The 25,822-nt window shown below is 42.2% G+C and overlaps 1 protein-coding gene across 8 annotated transcripts in view; it reads right to left on the bottom strand.

The window, feature by feature from the left end:
• The window catches only part of LPA (lipoprotein(a)), a 260,670-nt gene that overhangs the window by 158,801 nt on the left and 76,047 nt on the right, over window positions 1–25,822 (bottom strand). For 6 of the 8 annotated variants that reach the window (XR_012433296.1, XR_012433297.1, XM_065543182.2 and 3 more), the window contains exons 1-2: window positions 19,248–19,635; window positions 16,701–16,807 (exon numbers count right to left, since the gene is read on the bottom strand). Coding sequence is in view for 5 of the 8 variants with exons in the window: in XM_065543182.2 (XP_065399254.1) it covers window positions 16,701–16,807; window positions 19,248–19,624 (484 nt within the window). In the remaining 3 variants the exon portion in view is untranslated. Of the gene's footprint in view, window positions 1–3,269; window positions 3,362–16,700; window positions 16,808–19,247; window positions 19,636–25,822 lie in introns of those variants that run through there. The other 2 variants (XM_074036788.1, XM_065543185.2) reach the window with 2 other exon arrangements.

Here is a 25,822-nt window from a genome sequence, read left to right as displayed (position 1 = left end):
TCCTTAAACATCAGTAGACTGGGAGCTGTACGTGGACGGGAGCAGCTTTGCCAGCCCCTGCAAAGTGACTCTGAAAAAGACGACAAGCCCTGCTCCAGTCACACCCGGAAGCTGACTGGTCCACGCACAGCCAAAGCATGAGGAAACTCATCGCAGGACTCATTTTCCTTAAAATTTGGACTTGTATGGTAAGGACTTCAACTGACCTTCCTCAGACTAAGGGCCGTTCCCAGTATTACATCAAGTCACTGAGGTAGGACAAAAGATTGCTACGGTCCTATTATGTTATGGTTATTAAGTGTACCAGGACTCTAAAAGAAACTTGTTTGTATAATGACACCTAGTACAAAGTATGTAATCCAGGAAGCGACCAGCCGGATGTGTGCTATGACCCCTCTGAACCTCCCATGATCACAGTTTTTAAAATAAAATTAAGGACTGGTCCTTTTCTAAGTGACACAAGTAAAGTAATAGCTAGAACAAAAAAAAGAGGGGTCCCCAAAAATGTAACCTTAAAATTTGACGCCTGTACTGTTATTAATAGTAAATAGCATGGGATGGGATGCGGTTCTCTAAATTGGGAAAAAAGTTACACAGCAGAAAATAAGTATATCTGTCAAGAATCATATTTATGTGAGATGTGTCAATACTGGTCTTGTGTCTTTTGGGCTACTTGAAAAAACAAAAATAAAAAAGATCCTGTTTGGTTCCAAAAAGGAACAGTCAGCCCCTCCTGCACGAGTGGGAGCTGCAACCCTTCAGAATTGGTAATCGCAAACCCCTCAGACCCAAAATGAAATTAAAAAAAAAATACATAACATTAGAAAAAAGGACTAGATCCTAGCACAAGCATCCTAATAAAAGGAGAGGTTCAAAGAGACTCTCCAGAGCCAGTATTTCAGACTTCCTATGATGAACTAAATGTGCCAATACCTGAGATTTCAGGAAAAACTAAAAATTTGCTTTTGCAATTAGCCAAACATGTAGCCCAGTCTCTAAAAGTCACTTCATGTTATGTTTGTGGAGGAACCATAAGAGGAGATCAACGGCCATGGGAAGCCCGAGAATTAGTTCCTACAGACCCAGTTCCTGATGAATTCCCAGCCCAAAAGAACCACCCTGACAATTTTTGGGTTCTAAAAGTCTGCATTATTAGACAGTATTGCATAGCTAGAGAAGGAAAAGGATTCACTCATCCATAGGGTGGCTTAGTTGTCTTGGGCAAAAGCTGTATAATAGTACCACAAGAACAGTTATATGGTGGAGTTCCAATTATACAGAAAGAAATCCATTCAGTAAATTTCCAAGGTTACAGACTGTCTGGGCCCACCCAGAATTCCACCAGGACTAGACGGCCCCCACCGGGTTATACTGGACATGTGGACATAGAGCCTACGCTAAGCTGCCTGACCAGTGGACAGGCGGTTGTGTTATTGGCACTATTAAACCATCTTTCTTCTTACTGCCCATAAAAACAGGTGAACTTCTGGACTTCCCAGTCTATGCCTACCGCGAAAAACGAAGCATAGCCATAGATAATTAGAAAGATGATGAATGGCCCCCTGAAAGAATCATACAATACTATGGACCCACCACTTGGGCACACGATGGCTCATGGGGATGTCGGACCCCCATCTACATGCACAACCGAATCATACGGTTACAAGCTGTTTTAGAAATTATTGCTAATAATATTAGAATAATAATTAGAATATTAGAATAATTAGAAATTATTACTAATAATTTCTAATAATAAAACTGGTTAAGCCTTGACTATTCTGGCCCAGCAAGAAACTCAGATAAGATATGCTATCTATCAAAATAGATTGGCTCTCGACTACTTACTAGCAGCTAAAAGAAAGGTCTATAAGAAATTTAACCTTACTAATTACTGTCTACACATAGATAATCAAAGGCAAGTAGTTAAAGAGATAGTTAAAAACATAACAAAACTGGCACATGTACCTGTGCAAGTGTGGCTCAGACTTAATCCAGGAGCCACGTTTGAAAATTAGTTCCCAGCACTAAGAGGATTTAAAACTCTTATAATAAAAATTATAATAGTAATAAGAACCTGCTTACTTCCCTCTTGTTTGCTACCTGTACTCCTTCAAATGACAAAAACCTTCATTGCTACCTTAGTTCACCAAAATGCTTCAGCACAAGTGTACTATATAAATCACTATCAATCTATTGCACAAAAAGACATAAGTAGCAAAAATAAGAGTGAGAACTCCCACTAATAAAAAGTGAGAGTCTCAAAGGGGGGAAATGAGGAAAGAGAGAGACCCTCTCATTTGTTTTGTATTGTTTTATACTCAGTACCTGTTTTAAGAAAAAACAAGGAAGTAAAATCAAAGACAGGCAGCCCAGTGCCAGGCCCAAAACCAGGCCTGGGCCTGCCTGGCCTAAACCCACTAGTTAAAAATCGACTCATAACTTAGAAACCAATGTTATTCATAGATTCCAGACATTGTATAGAAGAACATTCTGAAACTCCCTGCCCTGTTCTGTTTCACTCTGACCACTGGTGCATGCAGCCCCTGTCACGAACCCCCTGCTTGCTCAAATCAATCATGACCCTTTCATGTAAAATCTTTAGTGTTGTGAGTCCTTAAAAGGGACACAAATTGTGCACTCAGAGAGCTTGGATTTTAAGGCAGTAGCTTGCTATGTTCCCAGCTGAATAAAGCCCTTCCTTCTACAACTCGGTGTCTGAGAGGTTTTGTCTGCAGCTTGTCCTGCTACAATATGAGGCAAAAGTACACCAATGGAAAGCCTTCCTCAGGCCATAACAAAGAGAGAAATGCTGGGTCCCACTCAATGAACAGGTCAAAGAACCAAATATATTCAAAGAGCTATTTCATTGTTTCAACTTGCAAGTGAGGGGAGCATGGCACCCGAACAGAGATGATATAAATTAATAAAACTGAGTACCAGGTGAAGTGCTTGGCCATCCTTTGCATAGTGAGCTACAATGGCTTTTTTTTTTTTTCCGACTAGACTGTCCATCACGTAGGTACACTCTTTTAGATTAGAAAAATCACCCATTATTTTCTCTGCCCATTCATTCCAGCATCCTGACAGTCTTCACAGGGAAATTAAACTTATTTTTTAAGAATTTTTCAATCTTACACAAGATTTTGAACTGGGAGTTTCATGAATCAAAAATTAAATAAAACAAATTGCACATAAAGCCATGGCATATGTATTTTTACTACACTGTGGTAGAAAAAATAATTGTTATACCAAAAAAAACTATGTCTTACCTGATTTCAGAAATAAAAGAAGTAGAAGAACCACTTCCTTATGTTCCATTATGGGACTGGCCAGCAGTGCCCAGAAAGTGTGTCCCCATGCCAGAATGTTGTTGACTTACATGAGAGTAAATGCATCCACAAACCAGATAGTCAAATTAAGTTAATTATTCTCTCAGAGACCCATGCCACTGCCTCAGCAGGGTTCAAACATTACCTTGAATAAAGAGTCTTACAAAATATTTGAGAGTGGAATGTCAATAGATGCTGGGAAGTGGTGAAAGCCATCTCCCCCCTCAGCTGCTCCATGCTGCCTTCATTTCTGCTTACTCCTTCCCTCACTCCCAGATCTTCATCTCTCCTGATTAGTCTTGTTCCCTCCTCTCTTATTCCCTTCATTTTGGATAAAATAAAATCATAAAAGTAGCTCACATTTGCTGGTACCTTCCATGACCAGACCCTCTGCCAAGTGCTGCCATCCATAGCCTCCCTCAAGCTTCCCAACAGGCAGTGCTGTTCTCATTCCTGCTGTACAAGGAGGGGGCTGAGGCCTTCCCAAGCTTGTGTGGCTACTCAGGGGTGCAGCTAATAGACACAACCCATTCAGGTCTTAGTTTATGAACAAGCTAGGTGTAAATGTTAAAATCTCCACATTCTATACCAAACTGTGTCGAAATTACAACATAAGTGAAAATCTTTTATTATCTTCAAAATTTCTTTATTCCTAGTGAACTCACATGTTTTCTGTAACTATAAATTATGTTATAAGATATCAGTCCTTCCAGGAGAGGGCGGTGGCTCATGCCTATAATCCCAGCATTTGGGGAGGCCAAGGCAGATGGATCACCTGAGGCCGGGAGTTTGAGACAAGCCTGGGCAACATGGCAAAACCCTGTCTCTATGAAAAATACAAAAATTAGCTGGGTGTGGAAGCACATGCTGGTCATCCCAGCTATTCAGTAGGCTGAGGCACTAGAATCGCTTGAACCTGGGAGGTAGGGGTTGCAGTGAGCCACAAATGTGCCACTGCACTCCAGCCTGGGTGACAGAGCAAGACTGTCTCAGAAAAGAAAAATAAATAAATAAATACTAAATAAAATGAATAAAATATCAATCTTTCCCATTCCAGTAGGTGAGGCCTAAATAAATAAATAAATATTTTTAAAACTAAAATAAAACACAGGGCCAGGTGCGGTGGCTCAACTCTGTAATCCCAGCACTTTGGGAGGCCAAGACTGGTGGATCACGAGGTGAAGAGTTCGAGGTGAAACCCCATCTCTACTAAAAATACAAAAACTAGCCAGGCATGGTGGTGGGTACCTGTAGTCCCAGCTACTAGGGAGGCTGAGGCCGTAGTATCACTTGAACCCGGGAGGCAGAGGTTGCAGTGAGCCAAAATCACGCCAGTGCACTCCAACCAGGGTGACAGAGCGAGACTCTGTCTCAAAAAAATAAAATAAAATAAAATAAAATAAAATAAAAGCATAGTATCAATCTTTCCCCAAATGAATTCATGGTGCAATCTTACATTTTCATTCTCATGAAGTAAAGCAAGAGTGGTAGAATTAAGTGGAAAGAGTCTATCTCTAGTGTAGTCACATTAGTGGTTGTATCGAGATGATTAGGAGGCGCCTCCCAAGTTTAAAACAGTATCCAAGCCCCAGTTGTAAATCAACTGGGGAGACACGCCAACTCTGATTATCAGCAATATCTGAGCTCCAGTCTCCACTCTAGCAAAATGTCCTTTCACAAAGATAAGGACTGAAAAATGCTCACTGAATTTAGCAAAGAAGGAGTCACTACAGGGGTGGGAAGAGAAGCCTCTCCATATGTCTCAGTCTGTTTGTGTTGCTGTAACAAAATGTCACAGGTTGGGTAATCAATAAAGGACAAAAATGGATCGTCTCACAGTTCTGGCAGCTGCGAGGCCCCCAGTCAAGGGACCTGCATCTGGTGACCCCTTATTACTGTGTCCTCATGTGGCATCAGAGGCCATGAGGAAAGCAGAGGAAATGCCATGTGAGGGTGCAGTGAGGAGTTGGACCATCAGAGGCCATGATGAAATTTCCATGATGGGACTCATGCCTCAATAAGAAAAAGATGAGACCCATCTCTACGCGCGCGTGCACACACACACACACGCGCGCGCACACACACACACACAGAGTCCCTTTCCCTTCTTGCAGAAGCAGAGGAGATGCCATGTGAGGGTGCAGTGAGGAGTCAGGCCATCTAAAAGTCACAGGGAGAGATTTCACCAGACACTGCATCTGCTGACACCTTGATCTTGGACTTCCAGCCTCCAAAACAATGAAAATTAAAGGTATTTAAACCAACCCCCGAGTGTGTGGTATTTTGTGATGGCAGCCCAAGCTGACTAAGGCACCTGGTTAGACCCGAATAAGCAGGTGAGAAGAACTGGGGGAGGGGTGAGAGAGGAAACTAGACTGGGCCAGATGACAGGGGGCGGGGAGAGACTGCCTTGCTAAATATTGTGGATTTTAACACAAAGACCTTGATGAGCTACTGAAGGCAGGGTGTGCCACAAACTTGGGGAGCTCCAGGCCCCTTGGAAAAGAATGTCATTTCTGTAGAAAAGGAGGCATCCCCTTTTCTAAGACTATTTGACCTTTGTAAAAGAATAGGTCCTCTGGTTCTTGGTGTTAGAGCACAGTAAGAAAAGGTAATTCTCTGAATTTTTAAAAGCCCTTTTCTGAATCCAACCATCCCTCAGTCCCCTAAGAGTGGCCAGAGAAGAAGGAATCCACCGAGCTGATATTCCAGTTCAGTAAGTTGTAGGGACATTGCTTTTAAAGAATCTGTAGGTAGGGGAGCACCAACTCATAACTCACCGCAAGCCTGCGGGGTTCTCCAGCCCAGTCCCATCTAGAACCCTTCTCTGTCCATGACCAGTGATGGATTATTCCAAATGTTTTTCAGTTTCATTTGACCTACTTTGAAAACCAAGTTCCAATAACGAATAACTCTGGGAGCTAAGCCTGCTGCATTAGGTCCTCTAAGTAGCCTTTCCACCTACCCAGGCCACAATCAGCAGTAATCACCATTGAACATCCTTCAGGCAATTCTTCCGAAATTACTTTGCATCAAAGACTGCACAAGAAGTACTCTAAGTAGAAGGACTGATGTCAGCAATCAAGGTCCCACCAAGGGCTGCAGACAGTCCTCAACCTTCATGTGGGAAGGTGTCACTGAGTTCTCACACTCTGGAAATCCTTTAGGACTCAAACCTTCCAATAAGCAAACATATGGAAAGGTGAAATCAGATAAAGACATTATTACCTCAGGGGACAATTAAGCATTGGTGGCTAGTCTAAACATACTCTTTTAGAATCTTTATTATACTATTAGCCACCATTTATTGCAGCTTTGTCGATCTGTGCCAGGTGCAAGCAACACTATGAATTGCCCATACCATGCTATAATTGCCGGATTTTTCTGTTATTCCCATTACCATTCTATATATCAGGACACTGAAACTTGCTTGCTCATAGTTATATCAATGGACACTGGGAGAGCCAGGTTGCAACTCAAATATCTGGGTCTCAAGTGATTACCTTTTTTTTTTTTTTTTTTTTTTTAGACAGAGTCTTGCTCTGTTGCCTAGGCTGGAGTGTAGTGGTGCAATCTCAGCTCACTGCAACCTCTGCCTCCGGGGTTCAAGCCATTCTCCTGCTTCAGTTCCCTAAGTAGCTGGGATTACAGGTGTGCCCGACTAATTTTTTGTATTTTTCATAGAGACGGGGTTTCACCATGTTGGCCAAGCTGGTCTTTAACTCCTGACCTCAAGGGATCTGCTCACCTTGACCTCTCAAAGTGTGGGGATTACAGACATGAGCCACTGTGTCTGGCCTCAAATGATTACTTTCAATCACTGTACTGCAATTTGCCACTGGGAAGAAAGAATAATAATAAAAGTAATGCTATATTATATTGACTAATGGCTCTATGCTTGACACTGTACTCCTTTTTAAAGTTCTAATTTATTTATAACTGACACATAGTAATTATATATATTTATGGGGTACAGTGTGATGTTTCAATGCATGGATACATTGTATAAGGATCAAATCGGGTGATTAGCATACCCCTCACTTCTAACATTTTTTCTTTCTTTGTGGTGAGAAGATTTAAAATTCTCTCTTCTAGTTATCTTGAACTATACAACACATAATTATTAGCTATATTCACCCTAGTGTGTAATAGAACACTAGAACTTATCTTTCTAACTCGAAATTTGTACTCATGGACCAACCTCTCTCCATTCTCCTCTCCCTGACTACCCTCCTCACCCTCTGGTAACCACTATTCTACTGTCTAATTCTACGAGGTCAAGATTTTACAAAATTTTATTGACAAATAATAATTGCACATGTTCATGGAGTACATAGAGATATTTCAATACATATAATGTATAGAGATCGAAGAGGGGTAGTTAGCATATCTGTCAATCACCTCAAATGTTTATCACTCATTTGTGTTGGAAACATTCAATATCTTCTTTGTAGTTGCTTGAAACTATACAATATATTATTGTTAGCCATATTCATCCTACAGTGGCATAGAACACTACAACATATTCCTGCTATCTAGCTGTAATTTTGTAGCCTTTAATAAATCTCTCCCTATTCCCCCTTTTCCCACCCTTCCAGGCCTCTAGCATCCTCTGTTCTAATTTTTACTTCGAGATCAGCTTTTCTTAGGGGCCACATATTGATACCAGCAGCAAATCCATATGGATCTGTAGCAACCTCAATTCTTGCTTCCTCAGAAGAAAGAATTTGACTGAGGGGCATGAGGCAGAAAGCAAGATTGTGGAAAGTTTTTAGAGCAGTAGTGAAAGTTTATTTAAAAGCTTTAGAGCAGGAGAAAAAAGGAGGAAAGCACACTTGGAATAGGGACAAGTGGGTGACTTGACCTTTGGACTTGGGGGTTTTATACATTGGCATGCTTCTAGGGTCTTGTGTTCCTTCTCCCCACTCACCCAACTCCTGAGATCTTATTGGGAAGCTGCTGTTTCAGTTGTTTTCGATCTATTGGGAGACGGCTTTCCCTGATGCCAGCTGTGACCAATTATTACTTTAGAAAGACAGTTAACAACCACCTGACCATCACCTGATGGTTGGCAATACTCCCATTGTGTGTTTGGGGTAGTGGTAAGGGGAAGCCCTCTTCTGCCCTACTCATACCTTACTAACTACCTACTGTAACGTTATGAGTGAGAACATTCACTGTTTACCTTTCTGTTCCTGGCTTACTTAACATACTGTCCTCTAGTTCCATCCATGTTGCTGCAAACGATAGGATATTCGTTATTTTTCCCACCAACTGTGTAGAAAAGTTCCCTTTTTTCAGCATCCTCACCAGCATGTATTATTTTTTGTTTTTTTGATAATAGCCATCCTAACTGGGGTGAGATAATAACTCATTGTGGTTTAGATTTGCATTTTCCTGAGGATTAGTGGTGTTGAGCATGTTTTCACACATTTTTGGCCATTTCTATGTCTTCTTTTAAGAAATGCCTGTTCAGATCATTTGCCCTTTTTTTTTACTTGCATTGGTTTTTCGCTCTTGAGATGTTTGAGTTCCTTGTATATTCTGGATACTAGTCCCCTGTGCAATGAGTAGTTTACACATATATGAGGCACCACATGAAGTTCTTTACACAGGTTAGTTCACTCACTCCTCACTCCAACCCCACGAGGAAGGTGCTGTTACTACTACTCTTATTTTACCCATAGAGAGTTCAGTAGAGTTTCATAACTTCCCGAAAGTCACACAGCTAGTGTGGCAGATGGAGCACGGATAGATGCTACAGCCAGGACTTCCAAGCCATGCCTCTCTGCTGCCGGAGCCTGCTCATCTGCAGTCACTGCCACAGGCATCAATGGCAGTACCCAGAATAAGCATTTATGGAGCATCTACTGTATTCACAGAACTCTGATCAGTCTGAAAGCCTGAGCAATTAAGCAAACAAACCCAAGGAACGGTAGAAATCGCAGAGTTCAAACCAGAGTCTAGGGCCTGAAGTGCACTGCATGGGTCAGGTTAAACTGAATGAAACATTCCTATTTTGATCCTTTCCATTATTTATTGTTCATACCCATAAATACCTTCAACGGGGTCAGTTTTAGTTTTTGCAAAGTCAACAACAAATACGCTACAAATCAGCTCTTCCAACATTTTCTTCTGAAACAGGCCCATTGAAAGCCCTGTTTTGCAGAAACTTGCTCCTTTTCCATGAATAATACGTCACAGGAGACCTGGTAGATCATGCTACATACTTAATGTGGAAAGGTTGCTTCATCCAAGAGCCTGGAGTTTTCAGAGACACTGTCCTGAAACTTCCTGCCTAGGGTAATGGCAGCACCTGCGGGCAATAGCGCTGATGGAATTAAGGGTTAAATACAACCCACCAAAGTGCTGGTTAGGCTGGGAAAACCTTCTGCTAAATATAAGAGCGAGCTTTTTTTTTCTTCTTTTTTTTTTTTTTTTTTTTTTCTGAAATTAGTAAACAGCATTTATTCTCAGTCTTACCTTCCAAAAGTTCCACTTGGAACATTGCTGGGCAGTGTGGAAACAGAAGTAAACGTCAGCCAGGCCGCCAGGGGGAGGCAGACCCCACACTTCTCCGCACGCCCTTCCCTCCTGTGGGAGCGAGTGTCCAGCTGCCAAAACCTGTCGCGGTTTGACTTCAGCCAGCAGATGGTTCATGTCCTTCTGAGGCCGCAAAATTCGGGGTGAAAGGAGTGGGGCGTGCGGCTGAGAGTGGGGAGAGCAATCCAGGGGCGCCAGTGTGGGAGCTGCAGCGGGTCTGTGGTCGCCCGGAGGACACTGATGCTTCTGGAGCTCGGGAGGGGTGCGGCTTCCACTCAGTGGGATGGAAACTTCAGTTCTCCATCCCTGAAGACTTTTCAGCTCAATAAGAATTCCCCTTTTTTGCTTAATCCAACTTTAGTTGGATTTTCTGTCACTTGCAAGAGTCGTGTTAGATACAACTCTATTCTGTATTATTATCAGGAGCCGCCATGATGGAGTGCTTAGCATGTGCTCGACACTGGATGCACTTTCTTATTGTTTCTCCCCCAGCAACCCTGCAGCCCCCATTTCATATGAGAAAACAATCAACGAGAGCTCATGACTTTTCTAAGTCCCAACAGCCAGTAAGTGGGAACCAGGGTTCTAATTCAGGTCTGCCTGTGCCATTCTGCACCTTCTCTGAGCCTCAGGTTCCTCATTTGTAAAACAGGAACAATAATATCTAAGTCTTAGAGGTTTGTAGTATTTAAATTTTTATAAATGCAAAACACTGGGAGCAGCCTGGCACACCCAAAGGTATTCCTCGTTTGCCAAGTTTCCTTTTAGTTGGTCTCAGTGTTCCCAGACTCGGGAGTGCAGAAAGGGGGATCAAGAAACCAAGGAGGATGAGGTCTTAAAAATAGTAGGAAAAGCACAGAAAAAGGAAAGGAAAGCAAACTTTGCAATTATCTAGACCAGTGGTTTTTAACCTTTTTGTTAAACAAAAAAAACCAACAAACAAAACCTTTCTTCAAATGACAGCTTATGCAAAAGGCTGATGTGGAAAACACCACTTGAACATGCTGGTTTTACAAATGAGGGGTTGGAGTCAAGTGGTACAAAGAGGTAACATGCCTAGTCCAGGTCTGTTTGGCTAGTGGCAGAGTCAGAACGGTTTTCTAGGGCTCCAGACTCCTAATGTCATCACCAGCACCTCTGAGAAAGTCAGGCAGAGATCCCAAGACAGTCTCAGTGTTCCAGTGGCCAAGGGGGTAAGTCTGATGGATATAATTATTGTCAGGGCATACTGCAAAATGAAGAAGAAATTCCTAAGATGTAGTACAGGTGCTGATACCACGTCCTGCACAGATGTTCCCTCTCTTACTCTTACCCGTCAACCAATACTAAATACTATCCTAGATTTGGGGCCATGGGGCCTGTCTGTCTCTCCCTTAGCTGCAGATCCCCTGCCTAACACCCTCCAACACACATTAGACATGTGGTTATTTGGTAAGAAGACTAGTTTAATTATAACTTTTGTAATTATTGTTTCACATCATGTTTAGAAACCCAATCTGGCTAATTTCACGTGAAAAATAATCTAACGCCCTTAAGGGCTGGGTGAAAACCCCACTTACCCGAGGAAGCAATATGAATGCTGAAGTTATGGATTCAAAGACTCAAAGACCTTTATTCATTTTCTGCTTGTTTTAGGTGTAAAGGAAATACACAATCATTAAAATAAAAAATGGATCACACCCCAAAACTTCAACAGCAAAAATACTTTGCTAACATGCCCCACTATTAAACCAAAAACAAGAAGTCGGCTACAAATAAAGACCCTGTACAAGGCCTTGGCCCTGTGAAAACCTCCAAAGAAGAAGTCTATTTGCTGTACTCAATCTACACTGCAGTTAAAGAAACACCCACACAGAGACATGAGAAGGAACCAAGGCAAGAACTCCAATAAATCAAATGACCAGAAGGTCATATGTCCTCCAAACAACTGCACCAGTTCTCCAACAAGGGTTCTTAACAAAACTGAGCTAACTGAAATGACAGAAATATAATTCAGACTATGGACACAAATGAAGATCATCAAGATTTAGCACAATGGCAAAATCCAATCCAAGGAAATTAAAAATCATAATAAAATAATATAGAAGCTGAAAGATTAACTAGCTGGTAAAAAAAAAAAAAGACCTAATAGATCTGACAGAGCTGAGAAACAAACTATAAGAATTTCACAATGCAATCCAAGTATTAATAGCAGAACAGACCAAGCTAAGGAAAGGATCTCAGAAATGGAAGACTAGCTCTCTGAAATCAGACAGTTGACAAAAATGAAGAAAAAAGAATGAAAAGGAATGAAAAAAACCTACAAGAAATATGGGATTATGAAAAAGGCCAAATCTACAAATCATTGGCATCTCTGAAAGGGATGGGGAGAAAGCTAACAATTTGGAAAACAATTTAGGATACCATCCATGAAAACTTCCCCAATCTTGCTCGAGAGGCCAAAAGTCAAATTCAGAAAATACAGAGAATCCCTGCCAGATTCTACACAAGAAGATCATCCCAAGACACATAATCATCAGCTTTTCCAAGGTCAAAATGAAAGACAGAATGTTAAAGGCAACTAGAGAGAAAGGGCAGGTCATCTACAAAGGGAACCCCATCAACCCAACAACATACCTCTCAGCTGAACCTCTACAAGCCAGAAGAGATTGTGGGCCTATATTCAACATTTTTAAAAATATATATATTCAGCCAAGAATTTCATATCTAACCAGACTAAGCTTCCTAAGCAACAGAAAAATAAGATCCCTTTTAGATAAGCAAATGTTGAGGGAGTTCGTTACCACCAGACCTGCCTTACAAGAGATCTGGAAAAGAGCACTACCTATAGAAAGGAAAGACGGCTACTAGCCAGTACAAAAATACACTTAAATTCACAAACCACTGACACCACAAAGCCACCACACAAACAAGCCAGCATAAAAACACAATGAGAGCATCAAATTCACACATACCAATACTAGCCTTGAATGTAAATGGGCTAAATGCCCAACTTAAGAGGCACAGAGTGGCAAGCTCGATAAAAAAGCAAGACCCAATTAATTATATGCTGTCTTCAAGAGACCCATCTCACATGTACTGACACCCAAAGGCTCAAAATAAAGGGCAAGCAAATGGAAATCAGAAAAAAAGCAGGGGTTGCAATCCTAATTTCAGACAAAACAGACTTTAAACCAACAAAGACCAAAAAAGACAAAAAAATTACATAATGGTAAAGGGTTCAATTCAACAAGAAGACCAACTATCCTAAATATATATGCACCCAACACAGGAGCACCCAGCTTCATAAAGAAAGTTCTTAGAGACCTACAAAGAGACTTAGATGTCCACACAATAATAGTGGGAGACTTCAGCAGTCCACTGACTGTATTAGCCAGATCATCAAGGCAGAAAATGTACAAAGATATTCTGGACCTGAGCTCAACATTGGACCAAATGGATCTGATAGACCTCCACAGAACTCTCTATCAACAGTAGAGTATATATTATTATCATAATCATATAGCACATTCTCTAAAAATCAACCACATAATTGGACATAAAACAATCCTCAGCAAATGCAAAAGAACCAAAATTATACCAAAAATATCCTCAGATCACAGCTCAATAAAAATAGAAGCCAAGACTAAGAAAATTACTCAAAACCATACAATTACATGGGAATTAAACAACATGCTCCTGAATGACTTTGGGGTAAATAATAAAATCAAGGCAGAAATCAAGAAGTTCTTTGAAACTAAAGAGAATTAAGAAATAACACACTGGAATCTCTGGGACACAGCTAAGGTAGTGTTAAGAGGGAAATTCATAGCACTAAACACTCACATCAAAAAGAAAGATCCCAAAGTAAGAACCTAACATCACAACTTGAAGAACTAGAGAAACAAGACCAAATCAACCCCAAAACTAGCAGCAGGCAAGGAAAACCAAAATCAGAGTTGAACTGAAGAAAGCAAGACATGAAAAAACATTCAAAAGATCAGCAAATCCAGGAGTTGGTTTTTTAAAAACATTAATAAGACAAATAGGCTGCTACCTGGCTAACAAAGAAGAAAAGAGAGAGAAGACTCAAATTAACTCAATTATGAATGACAAGGGGGATGTTAGCACTGACCCTACAAAAATAAAAATAACCATCAGAAACTACTAAAGACAGCTCTATGCACACAAACTAGAAAACCTAGAAGAGATGGATAAATTACTGGACACATACACTCTCCCAAGACTGAACCAGGAAGAAATTGATTCCTTAAACAGACCAATAATGAGCTCCAAAATTGAATCAGTAATGAATAGCCTACTAAGAAACAAAAGGCCAGGACTGGATAGATTCACAACTGAATTCTACCAGATATGCAAAGAAGAGCTAGTACCATTCCTACTGAAACGTCAAAAAAAAAAAATTGAGGAGGAGGGACTGCTTCCCATTTTATTCTATGAGGCTAGCATCATCCCGATACCAAAACCTGGCAGAGACACAACAACAATAAAAACTTCAGGTCAATATCCTTGATGAACATTGATGCAAAAATCCTCAACAAAATACTTGCAAACCTAATCGAGCAGCACATCAAAAAGCTAATCCATCATGATCAAATAGGCTTCATCCCTGGGATGCAAGATTGGTTCAACATATGTAAATCAAAAAATGTGATTCATCACATAAATGTGACTAAAGACAAAACCCACATTATTATCTTAATAGATGCAGAAAAGGCTTTTGATAAAATGTACCACCCTTCATGTTGAAAACTCTCAATAAACTAGGTATTGAAGGAATATGTCTCAAAATGATAAGAGACATCTATGACAAGCCCACAGCCAACAATATACCAAATGGGCAAAAGCTGGAAGCATTCCCCTTGAAAACCGGCACAAGGTAAGGATGCCCTCTCTCACCAGTCCTGTTCAACATAGTATTGGAAGTCCTGGTCAGACCAATCAATCAAGGGAAGGAAATAAAGAGCATCCACACAGGAAAAGAGAAAATCAAACTATCCCTGTTTGCAGATGACATGATTCTATATCTAGAAAACCCCAAAGTCTCAGCCCAAAAGCTCCTTCTCTGATAATCTACTTCAGCAAAGTTTCAGGATACAAAATCAAAATACAAAAATCACTGGCATCCCTATACACCAACAGCCAAGGTGAGGGCCAAATCAGGAACACAATCCCATTCACAATTGCCACAAAAAATAAAATACCTAAGAATACAGCCAACCAGGGTGGTGATAGATCTCTACATGAGAATTATCTCTAAATGAGAATTACAAAACACTGCTCAAAGAAACAAGGGAATGGAAAACATCCCATGTTGATGGATTGGAAGAATCAATATAATCAAAATGGCCATATTGCCCAAAGTAATTTACAGATTCATTGCTATTCCTATCCAACTGCCAATGACATTCTTCACAGCACTATTAAAAAACTATTTTAAAATTTATATAGAATGAAAAAGGGGCCAGAATAGCCAAGGCAATCTTAACAAAAAGAAGAAAGGTAGAGGCATCACATTACCTGTCTTCAAACTATACATCAGGGCCATAGTAACAAAAACAGCATGGTACTGATAAAAAATAAAAATAATTTTTAAAAAATTTAAAAAAAACAGACACATAAACCAATGGGACAAAATAGAGAGCACAGAAATAAGGCCAAACCTACAACCATCTGATCTTTGACAAAGCTGACAAAAATCAAGGTCTAATATCCAGCAAGCATCTATAAAAAACTTAAACAAATTTACAAGAAATAAACCAACTCCATTAAAAAGTAGACAAGAGACATGAACAAACACTTTTCTAAAGAAAACATACAGGCAGCCAACAAGCATATGAAAAAATGCTCAATATCACTGATAGTTAGAGAAATGCAAATCAAAACCACAACGAGAAACCATCTCATGCCAGCCAGAATGGTTGTAGAGAAAAGGGAACACTTATACACTGTTGGTGAGACTGTAAATTAGTTCAACCATTGTAGAAAGCAGTCCAGTGATACCTCAAAGAGCTAAAAACAGACCTAACATTCAACCCAGCAATCCTATTACTGGGTATATACCCAGAGGAATATAAATTACTCTATCATAAAGTCACATGAATGTGAATGTTCATTGCAGCACTAATCATAATAGCAAAGACTTGGAATCACCTGTATGCCTATCAATGACAAACTGGATAAAGAAAATGTGGTACATATACACCACAAAATACTATGTAGCCATAAAAAAGAATGAGATAATATCTTTCACAGGAACATGAATGGAGCTGGAGACCATTATCCTTAGAAAAGTAACACAGGAACAGAAAACTAAATACTGCATGTTCACACTTATAAGTGGGAGCTAAATGATGAGAACTCATGGACACAAAAAGGGGAGCAACAGACACTGGGGCCTACTTGAGGGAAAAGAGTGGGAGGAGGGAGAGGAGCAGGAAATACTAAGTATTGGGTACTAGGCTTAGTACCTAGGTTATAAAATAATCTGTACAACTAACCCCTGAGACACAACTTTACTTATGCAAAAAACCTGTACATGTAACCCTGAACTTAAAAAAAAAAAAAGTTAAAATAATAATTAAAAAAGGAAAAAAAAAAAGGTTCTGAAAAAAAAAGAGAGAGACTCAAAGAAACAGTCTTCCACCCCTTGACCATGTGACTTGAAGACCTATTATGCAGAAATAGACAGGTGCCCAGACAAAATCAGGAGTGGGTGGACCACATTCACGGACAGGAATTTGCACAGCTTTCTCCAAAATGATCATTTTGTCACATGGACTGTAGGTCAAAACCAATTCGTTATGTGTGCAATGGAATTTATCTCACCTTGGGTTTCTCCCCAGCCAGTGACATAACATTCAGTCTGGTTGGCGACCACATAATTTGGGGATGGCAGACAAACTGGGATGACTTTGTCAGCGATGATGGCAGAACTGAAAGAAAAGCATCAGCAGTTAGGTTTGACTGCCCTGCTGGAAGTTGCAACACCCACAACCAGGCATCCCTTCTTTGAGGCCCCAGAGCCCTCTGAGCTGGCACTGCCTTGCTTCACTGACACAGAACAACGTAGAACATAGCGTTTCACTCTCACATTTGCCTGTGGTTGCCTACGGACTACACAGATATAAGATTTCATTTGAAAGGCATCAGTTGCATACAAGAAATTGCTGGTGGCCTTCACCTTTGAAAGTAGAGATGACAAAGGCACACTTCTCATGTATATTCTGTGCACAACTGGAATCTCACGCAGAGTGCATCCTTTTCCATTAATTGAATAGGGCATTGATCAGTACACAGAATGTCTGACTGAGACGCCACCAAGAGGCTGTAAAACTGCAAATGCATTTGTGTGCCCAGAGCAACTTGCTCCATCCTTGGATCCTCCATTTCCTCCTCAGTGAATGTTACTACACCATGGTTGTAAGAACCCAGTAAAATACTTGATACTAAATGAAAGTGTGAACATTGAGATGAATGTTTTCAAAGCTGCAACATGTATGGGGAGTCATGCAAACTGGTTCTGTTATTGGGAATGAAGTCTGTCACTGACTGCTTGACTTGAGCCCAGCCCAGGGGACACGGAGCAGAGTGCTGTATACCATGGAGTGAATCGGGCCATGGACGTGTAACACAAGACCAGCTGAGAGTCTGAATGTTATTCTGGGGCACATGTGAGTCTAGGACTGGTGCCAAGAGCATGTAAATAAACCACAAGCAAATATTGAAGGTGGACCACTTGTTTTTCATTGCTAATTGGCTGCCCAATTTTTAAACAGTCTACAGCACACACTGTCACATGGGAATGATGTTTTACAGTGACACATATTTAGAAGGGAGAGAAAGGATAAATATACATTTTTTACAATTTAAAATTTTCACTATTACCAAACAAAAATATCCACTCAAAATACAACTCAACAATGCAGCAGTCATCTAACAGCAAAGAAATGCAGAGAAAAGCAAAACCGCAGGTGACTATGAATAAAGGGTGAATGTAGTCTCAAATCCTCAAAGAGCTGTGTTTATTTCATTGATTCAGTGAATGAATAATTCATTCAATGAATGAAATGGATAAATACTCGTATTCAATTCTGATGTGCTTTAAGGATGAATATGCTCATTTTACACTTAGCACAGACTTTTGTGTATATTGTCCCCTGTCCTCTTTATAGAAAGTTTCTTCCTCACTGTTAAAGTTTCCCTTTGGTACCAATTTTCCCTGTCCACACAAAGTATTTCATTTAAAAAATCTCAGCATAAAATATACACTGAAAAGAGTCTGAAAGTACTATGTGAGCTCTGGCATCTCCATTGAGCTCACTGTTCCCCTGCAGTTGTTCTTTCCCCAGTAGCTGTTCCTTATTCTTCTTTCTTTGTGGAACCTCTCCCTGTGCATACACAGCTTTGTATTTAGCCAGAGACTTGAGGACTAATTTTTTTTTTTTTTTTTTTTTTCTCTGAGATGAAGTCTCACTCTTGTCGCCCAGGCTGGAGTGCAATGGCACAATCTTGGCTCACTGCAACCTTCATCTCCCGGATTCAAGCGATTCTCCTGCCTCAGGCGATCTGCCCATCTTGGCCTCCCAAAGTGCTGGGATTACAGGAGTGAGCCACTGCACCAGGCCTACTGCTTCTTTAAATAAGGGACATAAAATTTAAAGAGAAAATAGGAAGTACCTTCCCCCACTATAACTTATGAAGTAAGAAGCTAATTGATCATGTGGTAAAAAGGAACCAAATAAAAACTGTGTCTCAAAATATTAGGAGCACTGCTTCAGTGAAATCAGTTAAAGTAAATGCCCATATTAGTCATCCATTGATACACATACTTATTTTCCTAAGGGAATTCTCCACAATTCTGAAAATCAGTGAAAAGATCATCTCATGTTACTTCTACACAAAACCAAGCAGCGCATGTGGCTCTCCATGTTTCAGGGCATACGCATCCCTTTCCACCGGGGATCAATGTGCCCTGTGGAAAGCAACTTCTTGCCTTTTAAACTAAATTCAGTAAACAAAAATTGTTTTGTATAGCTGACATAGGATCACATCAATTGCACGAAAAAGATCAGTCTGTGGAAGGAACTTACAACGTTGAATGAGGCACGTTAAGAAGGCGTAACCCATCACATTGGCTTTTCTGCTGTTCCAATTTTTTTCTGGTCAAAAATACAGGTGCTAAGACTCCCTGAGTCCAGCAGATGTTAGAACAGAGAAAAGCAGAGGGCAGCCTCCTACAAAACATCTCCTACTCCTGCCAGTTTCTAATCCAGGGTCCAGGAGCTGGGGCATCCGGGCTCCCCGTGCCTGCTGTTGGAAACGGAAATGCCCTCCCTCAAACCCCACTTCTCTCAGGGGCTCCGACCCACCTACCTGAGGGTCAGTCCGGGAGCCAGCGTCTGGACAGAGCGGGGTCGCGCCCTGGAACACAGGGCAGGCGAGGAAGGAGAAAAGCCCAGCTGGCAGCGCAGGGGCGAGCGTCCTACCTTTCCCAGCGGCCTTGGCCTGACCACCCCAGCCCTGCGGGAGGGAGTCCGCCCACCCGCGCCCCCTCCATGTCTCCGCCCGTTCCCGCGCCCGGTGACCGCGCCCCCGCCTGCTGTCCCTTGCCACCGCCTCGTGTCCCTCAGACCGCGCCTCCGCCTGCTGTCCCTTGCCACCGCCTCGTGTCCCTCAGACCGCGCCTCCGCGGAGCGCAGGCGGCCTCGGTCCGGCCCCGCCTTGGACCCTCGCGCGCGCTCCAGAAGCATCAGTGTCCTCCGGGCGGTCACGGGCCTGCTGCGGCTCCCACCCTGGCGCCCCTGTGTTGCTCTCCCCACTCTCAGCCTCACGCCCCCCACTACTACCACCTCGTATTTTGCAGCCTCAGGACATGAACCGTCTGCTGGCTGAAGTCGCTTGGGCAGGTTTCTGGAGCCGGACACTCCCTCCCACCTGAGGCATGGACAAAGTGTGGGGTCTGCTGCCCCCTGCCGCCCCGGCTGACGTTCGCTCCTGTTTGCACGCTGCCCAGCAATGTTCCAACTGGAACATTTCAAAGGCAAGGCTGAGAATAAATGCTGTTTACAAATTCCAGAAAAGAAAAAAAAAGAAAAAACAATGTTGCTCTTCTGCTTAGCAATAGGTTTTCCCAGCCAAGCCAGCACTTCTGTGGGTTGTATTTAAGTCTTAAGTGCGTCAGAGCTGTTGCCTGCAGGCGCTGGTATTGTCCAATGGGGGAAGTTTGAGGACAGTGTCTCTGAAAACTCCAGGCTTTTGGATGAAGCAACCATTCCACATTAGGTATGTAACATAAGGACCTAGCAGAGGTCTCCTACGATTTACCCATCATGCAAAAGGACTGAGTCTCTGCAAAACAGGACTTTCAAAGAACCTTTTTCAGGAGAAGAGAATGTTGCAAGAGCTGATTCCTTGCCTATTTGTTTTTGACTTCACATCTAAACTGATAAAGGTATTTATGGGTATGGACAACAAATAATGAAAGGGATCAAAATAGGAATGTTTCATTCAGTTTAACCTGGCCCATGCAGTGCACTTCAGGTCCTAGACTCTGGTTTGAACTCTGCGATTTCTACCATTCCTTGGCTTTGTTTGTTTCATTGCTTGGACTTTCAGACTGATCAGAGTTCTGTGAATACAGTAGGTGCTCGATAAATGCTTATTCTGGGTACTACCATTGATGCCTGTGGCAGCGACTGCAGATGAGCAGGCTCCTGCAGCAGTGAGGCGTAGGGCTGGAGGGCCTGGCTCTGGCATCCAACCCTGCTCCATCTGCCACAGAAGCTGTGTGACTTTGGGGAAGCTATGAACCTCTGCTGAACTCTCAGTAAGATGAGAGTGTTAGTAATAGCACCTCCCTCATAGAGTCCGAGTGAGGAGTAAATCAAATAACCTGTGTAAAAGACCTACTTTGGTGCCTCGTATATGTGAAAACTACTCATGGGACAGGGGACTAGTATCCAGAATATACAAAGAAGTCAAACATCTCAACAGCAAAAAACCAACCCAATTAAAATATGGGCAAATGACCTGAGTAGACATGTCTCAAAGAAGACATACAAATGTCCAGTAAATGAATGAAAATGTGCTCAACATCACTAATCCTCAGAGAAATGCAAACCTAAACCACAATGAGCTACTATATCACCCCAGTAAGGATGGCTGTTATCAAAAAGACAAAAAAATAGCATGCTCGTGAGGATGCAGAAAAAAAGGGAAATTTCCTACACAGCAGGAATTTAAACTAGCGCAATCACTCTGGAGAACAGTATGGAGGTTCCTTAAAAAACTACAAATAGAAGTACCATATGATCCAGCAATCTCACTACTGGGCATTTATCCAACAGAATGTAAATCATTATATCAAAGAGTCATCTGAAGCCCCAGGTTCATTGCAGCTCTGTTCACAATAATCAAGACATGGAATCAACCTAGTTGTCTGACCACCAATGAATGGATAAAGAAAATGTGGTACACACATATCATGGAATACTATTCAGCCATAAAAAATAATGGAATCTTGTCATTCACAGTAACATGGGTGAAGTTAGAGGACATTATGTTAAATAAGCCAGGAACAGAAAGTTTAGCACTGCATGTTCTCACTCATATATGGCAGCTAAAACAAGTTGAACACAGGAAGTAAAAAGTAGGACAGAAGATACTAGAGGCTGAGAAGGATCCAGGGCAGGGAGGGATAGGAAGAGAGTTGTTAAAGGCTAGAAAATTACAGCTTGATAGGAGGAATATGTCCTAGTGTTCTATACCACCGTAGGATACCAACAATAATATAGTGAATAGTTTCAAATACCTAAAAGGGGGATGTTGAATGTTCCCAACACAAATGTATAAAAAATGATAAACGTTTGAGATGACGGATATGTTAATTACCCTGATTTGATCAGTATTGAAAATCTCTATGTACACCATGAATATGTACAATTATTTGTCAATTAAAACTTTTTTTAAAAAAACTTGATCTCATAGAATTAGAAAGTAGAATAATGATTATCAGAAGCTGAGAAGGGTAGTTGGGGAGAGGACAGTGGAGAGACGTTGGTCAATGGGTCCAAAGTTCCAGTTAGAAATAAAAAGTTCTGGTTGTTCTATTACACACTAGGGTGACTACAGCTAATAATAATGTATTGTATATTTGAATAACTAGAAGAGAGGATTTTAAATCTTCTCACCACAGAGAAAGGATAAATGTTTAAGGTGATGGATATGCTGATTACCCTAATTGATCATTATACCATGTATCCATGAATTGAAACATCAACAGTACCCCATAAATATGTACAAATGCTATGTGTCAATTATAAATGAAATGAAACATTTAAAAAAGAACTTAAAAATAAAAAAGAGCTTAGTATGGTGCTTAGACACTTTAGGCATTAATCAATCAAATAATATCAATCAAGATATTATTATTATTATTATTCCTCCTCCCAGCAGTAAATGGCAGTGCAGTGGTTAAAAGTAATCAATTGAGACCCAGATATTTGGGTTAGAATCTGGCTCTGCCAATTTCTGTTGGCATAACCTTAGGCAAATAAGTTTCAATGTCCTGATCTATAAAATGGTAATAATAACAGAGAAGAACTCTGGTGATTGGAGCATGGTATAGGTAAGTCATAGTGCTGTTTGTGCCTGGCACAGATGGACAAGGCTACAATAAATCATAGCTAGTAGTAAAATAAAAATCATAAAAAGGGTATGTTTAGACTAGCCACCAATGCTTAATTGTACTCTAAGGTAATAATGTATTTGTCTAATTTCACCTTTCCACTTACTTGCTTATCGGAAGGTTGATAGCTAGGGATTGCCAGAGTGTCTGAACTCAGAGGCAACTTCCCACGTGAAGATCAAGGGCTATCTGCAGCCCCTGATGGAAGCCTGGTTGCCAACATCAGTCCTTCCACTTGGAGCAATTCTTGTGCAGTCATTGATGCAAAGTAATATTGAAATAATTGCCTCAAGGATGTTCAATGGTTATTACTATTGACTGTGGCCTGATAGGTGGAAAGGTTGCTCAGAGGGACCAAATGCAGCGACCTTAGCTCCCACAGTTATTTGTATATTGGAACTTGGTTTTGCAAAGTAGATCAAATGAAACTGAACAACATTTGCAATAATCCATCACTGCTGGCCAGACAGGGAAGGGTTTTGGACTAAGAACTGGGCTAAGGAACCCTGCAGGTTTGAGGTGAGTTATGAGTTGGTGCTCCCTTGCCTACAGATTATTTCAAAACAATGTCCCTACAACTTACTGAACTGGAATGTCAACTCAGTGGATTCTTTCTTCTCTGGCCACTCTTAAGGGATTCAGAAGAGGGCTTTTAAAAATTCAGGGAACCACCTTTGAAAAGGGGGACCTTCTTTTCTCCACAAATGACATTCTTTTCTTTTCAAAGGCGCTTAGGGCTCCCCAAATTTGTGGCACACCTTGCCTTCAGCGGCTTGCCATGGTCTTTGGGTTAAAATGCACAATATTTAGCAAGACAGTCTCCCCAGTCATCTGGCCCAGTCTGGTTTCCTCTCTCACCCCTCCCCCAGTACTCCTCACCTGCTTATGCCGGTTTAACCAGGTGCCTTAGTCAGCTGGGGCTGCCATCACAAAATACCACACACAGGAGGCAGGGTGGTAGGGTTGGGGGTTAGACACAGACATTTATTTCTCGCGGTTTTGGAGGCTGGATGTCCAAGATCAAGGTGTTAGCAGATGCAGTCTCTGATGAAATCTCTTTCCTTGCTTTTAGATAGCGCCACTTCTGGCTGCACCCTTACATGGCATCTCCTCAGCTTGCTCGAGGAGGGAAAGGAACGGTGTGTGTGTGTGTGTGTGTGTGTGTGTGTGTGTGTGTGTGTGTGTAGATTGGTGTGTTCCTCTTCCTATATGGGCACTAATCCCATCATGGGAACCACACCCTCATGACTTGATCTAACCCTCATCACCTCCAAAGGTCCTGCTTCCAAATACTAGCACATCGTGAGTCAGGGCTTCAGCATATGAATTTTGGGGGGACACAAACGTTCAGCCCATCACATCAGGGATTGCAAACTCAGTCAGCTTCAGGGGCCAGGCAGGTACGATGAATTCTTGGTGAGAGAAGGAAATTTAATATTTCAAATACAGTCGTTTGTCACTGACACTCCAGCCAGCCACACAAAAACAAGCTCACCGTCCCTCTCTCCTCTAAATCCCCTTTCCTCCCGGTACCCAGATTCAGCCCAGGGCAGCTCACACACCCCACCCCCAGCCAGGTGGGGCCAGGGCCCCTCCAACATCCCCAAGCTGGGGATGCTTCCGGCAGGATGAGGGGCCTGGAAGCCGAGTAACTGGCCGGCCCCGAGGACAAGGTGCCCACCACGAATGACAACACGAGCAAACCAGGCCGCAGCTGATCCTCCTGAGGCTGCAGGGGTCCTGTGTTCCTACCCGTTCCCTCTGTGCGTCTCCTCATCGGGTGCAAAACCTCGACTCCCTCAGGTCTCCTGCCCCACCCCGCACCCTTCATGCTCTGAAGATGGAGGCGCCTTGTACTTCCGGGAGGCAAAGAGCCCTGAGGGAACCTCCTTCCGTTTCCTGCAGTGAGGACAGCGGACCCCCTGTCGCCGCCCAACTCCTTTGTCCTTTCCCCGCAGGGACCACCTTTCCTCGAGTGACAGCCCCACTCTCCTCAGGAACTCACGCTTTGTAACCCCTTCTCTCTTCTCGCCATCTATGGACGCTCTCCTGTGAGCACTGAAATGCCGTCTGCACTCCCTGGACCTCCGACTCCTTCTCTTTTGGCTTCATCGCAGACACATTTCTTCAGAGTCATCCTAATATGCTGTTTCCATTTTGTTTCCCACTGACTCTTCAGCGGTGATGCTGTGGTCTGAATGTGTCCCTCAAAATTCACCTCTTACAAACTGGTTTTTGTTTTTTTGTGGTTTTTTTTGTTTTTGAGACCAGGTCTCACTCTGTCGTCCAGGCTGGAGTGCAGTGGTGCAATCTCAACTCACTGCAGCCTCGACCTCCTGGTCTCAGGTGATCCTCCCACTTCAGCCTCCTAAATAGCTGGGACTACAGGTGTGTGCTACCACACTTGGCTAATTTTTTATTTTTGGTAGAGACAGGGTTTCTCCATGTCGCCTGCACTGGTCTCAAATTCCTGAGCTCAAGGGATCCACTGCTTTGGCCTCCCAAAGTGCTGGGATTACAGGTATGAGCTGCTGCCCTCAGCCCAACATGTTGCAAACTTAATCCCCCATAGTGTTCGGAGACGGGGACTTTTGGGAATTTAGGCCAATTAATGCTGTTTTAAAGGGAGCTTGTGGGAGTGAGTTCAGGCTCTTTCACTGTCCTGCTGTGTGAAGACACAATGTTCATCCTCTTACCCTCCGCCTTCTGCCACGTGAGGACACTGTAATAATTGGCACCTTGATCGGGGGCTTTGAAGCCTTCAGAACTGTGAGATGATACATTTCTGTCCTATATGGGTTACCCAGGCTGTCATCTGGGTAATCCATAAAGGACTGTGACTCTTTGTTACAGCAGCACAAACGGGCTGAGACATATGGCATGATTTGTCTTCCCACCCCTCTACTGACTCTCATCACCAAACTCAGTGAGCATTTTTAGTCTTTATCTTTCTAAAAGGACATCTTGGTAGAGTGGGGACTGGAGCTCTGACAGTGCTGGTGATTAGGGTTGGCGTGTCTCCCCAGTTGATTTACAGTTGGGGCTTGGACACTGTTTAAAACTTGGGAGGAGCTTCCTAACCATCTAAACACAACCTTTATTCACCTGGTGGGCCAGAGCAGTCTGCCTGGAAGAAAAATACTGAGATGCCAGCACTCTAATGACTACTGAGGTGCAGGGATATAAAATCTTGTACAAATTGGGATGGCTCTGGGCCAAGATCAATTTGTTAGAAACAGCCAGGCTTCCTGAGAGAATGTTC

Source organism: Macaca fascicularis, chromosome 4 (assembly GCF_037993035.2).
Source record: "Macaca fascicularis isolate 582-1 chromosome 4, T2T-MFA8v1.1".
NCBI classification, from domain to species: Eukaryota; Metazoa; Chordata; class Mammalia; order Primates; family Cercopithecidae; genus Macaca; species Macaca fascicularis.
Note: the sequence above shows the minus strand (reverse complement) of the source record. Positions and strands in the feature narration are given on the sequence as shown.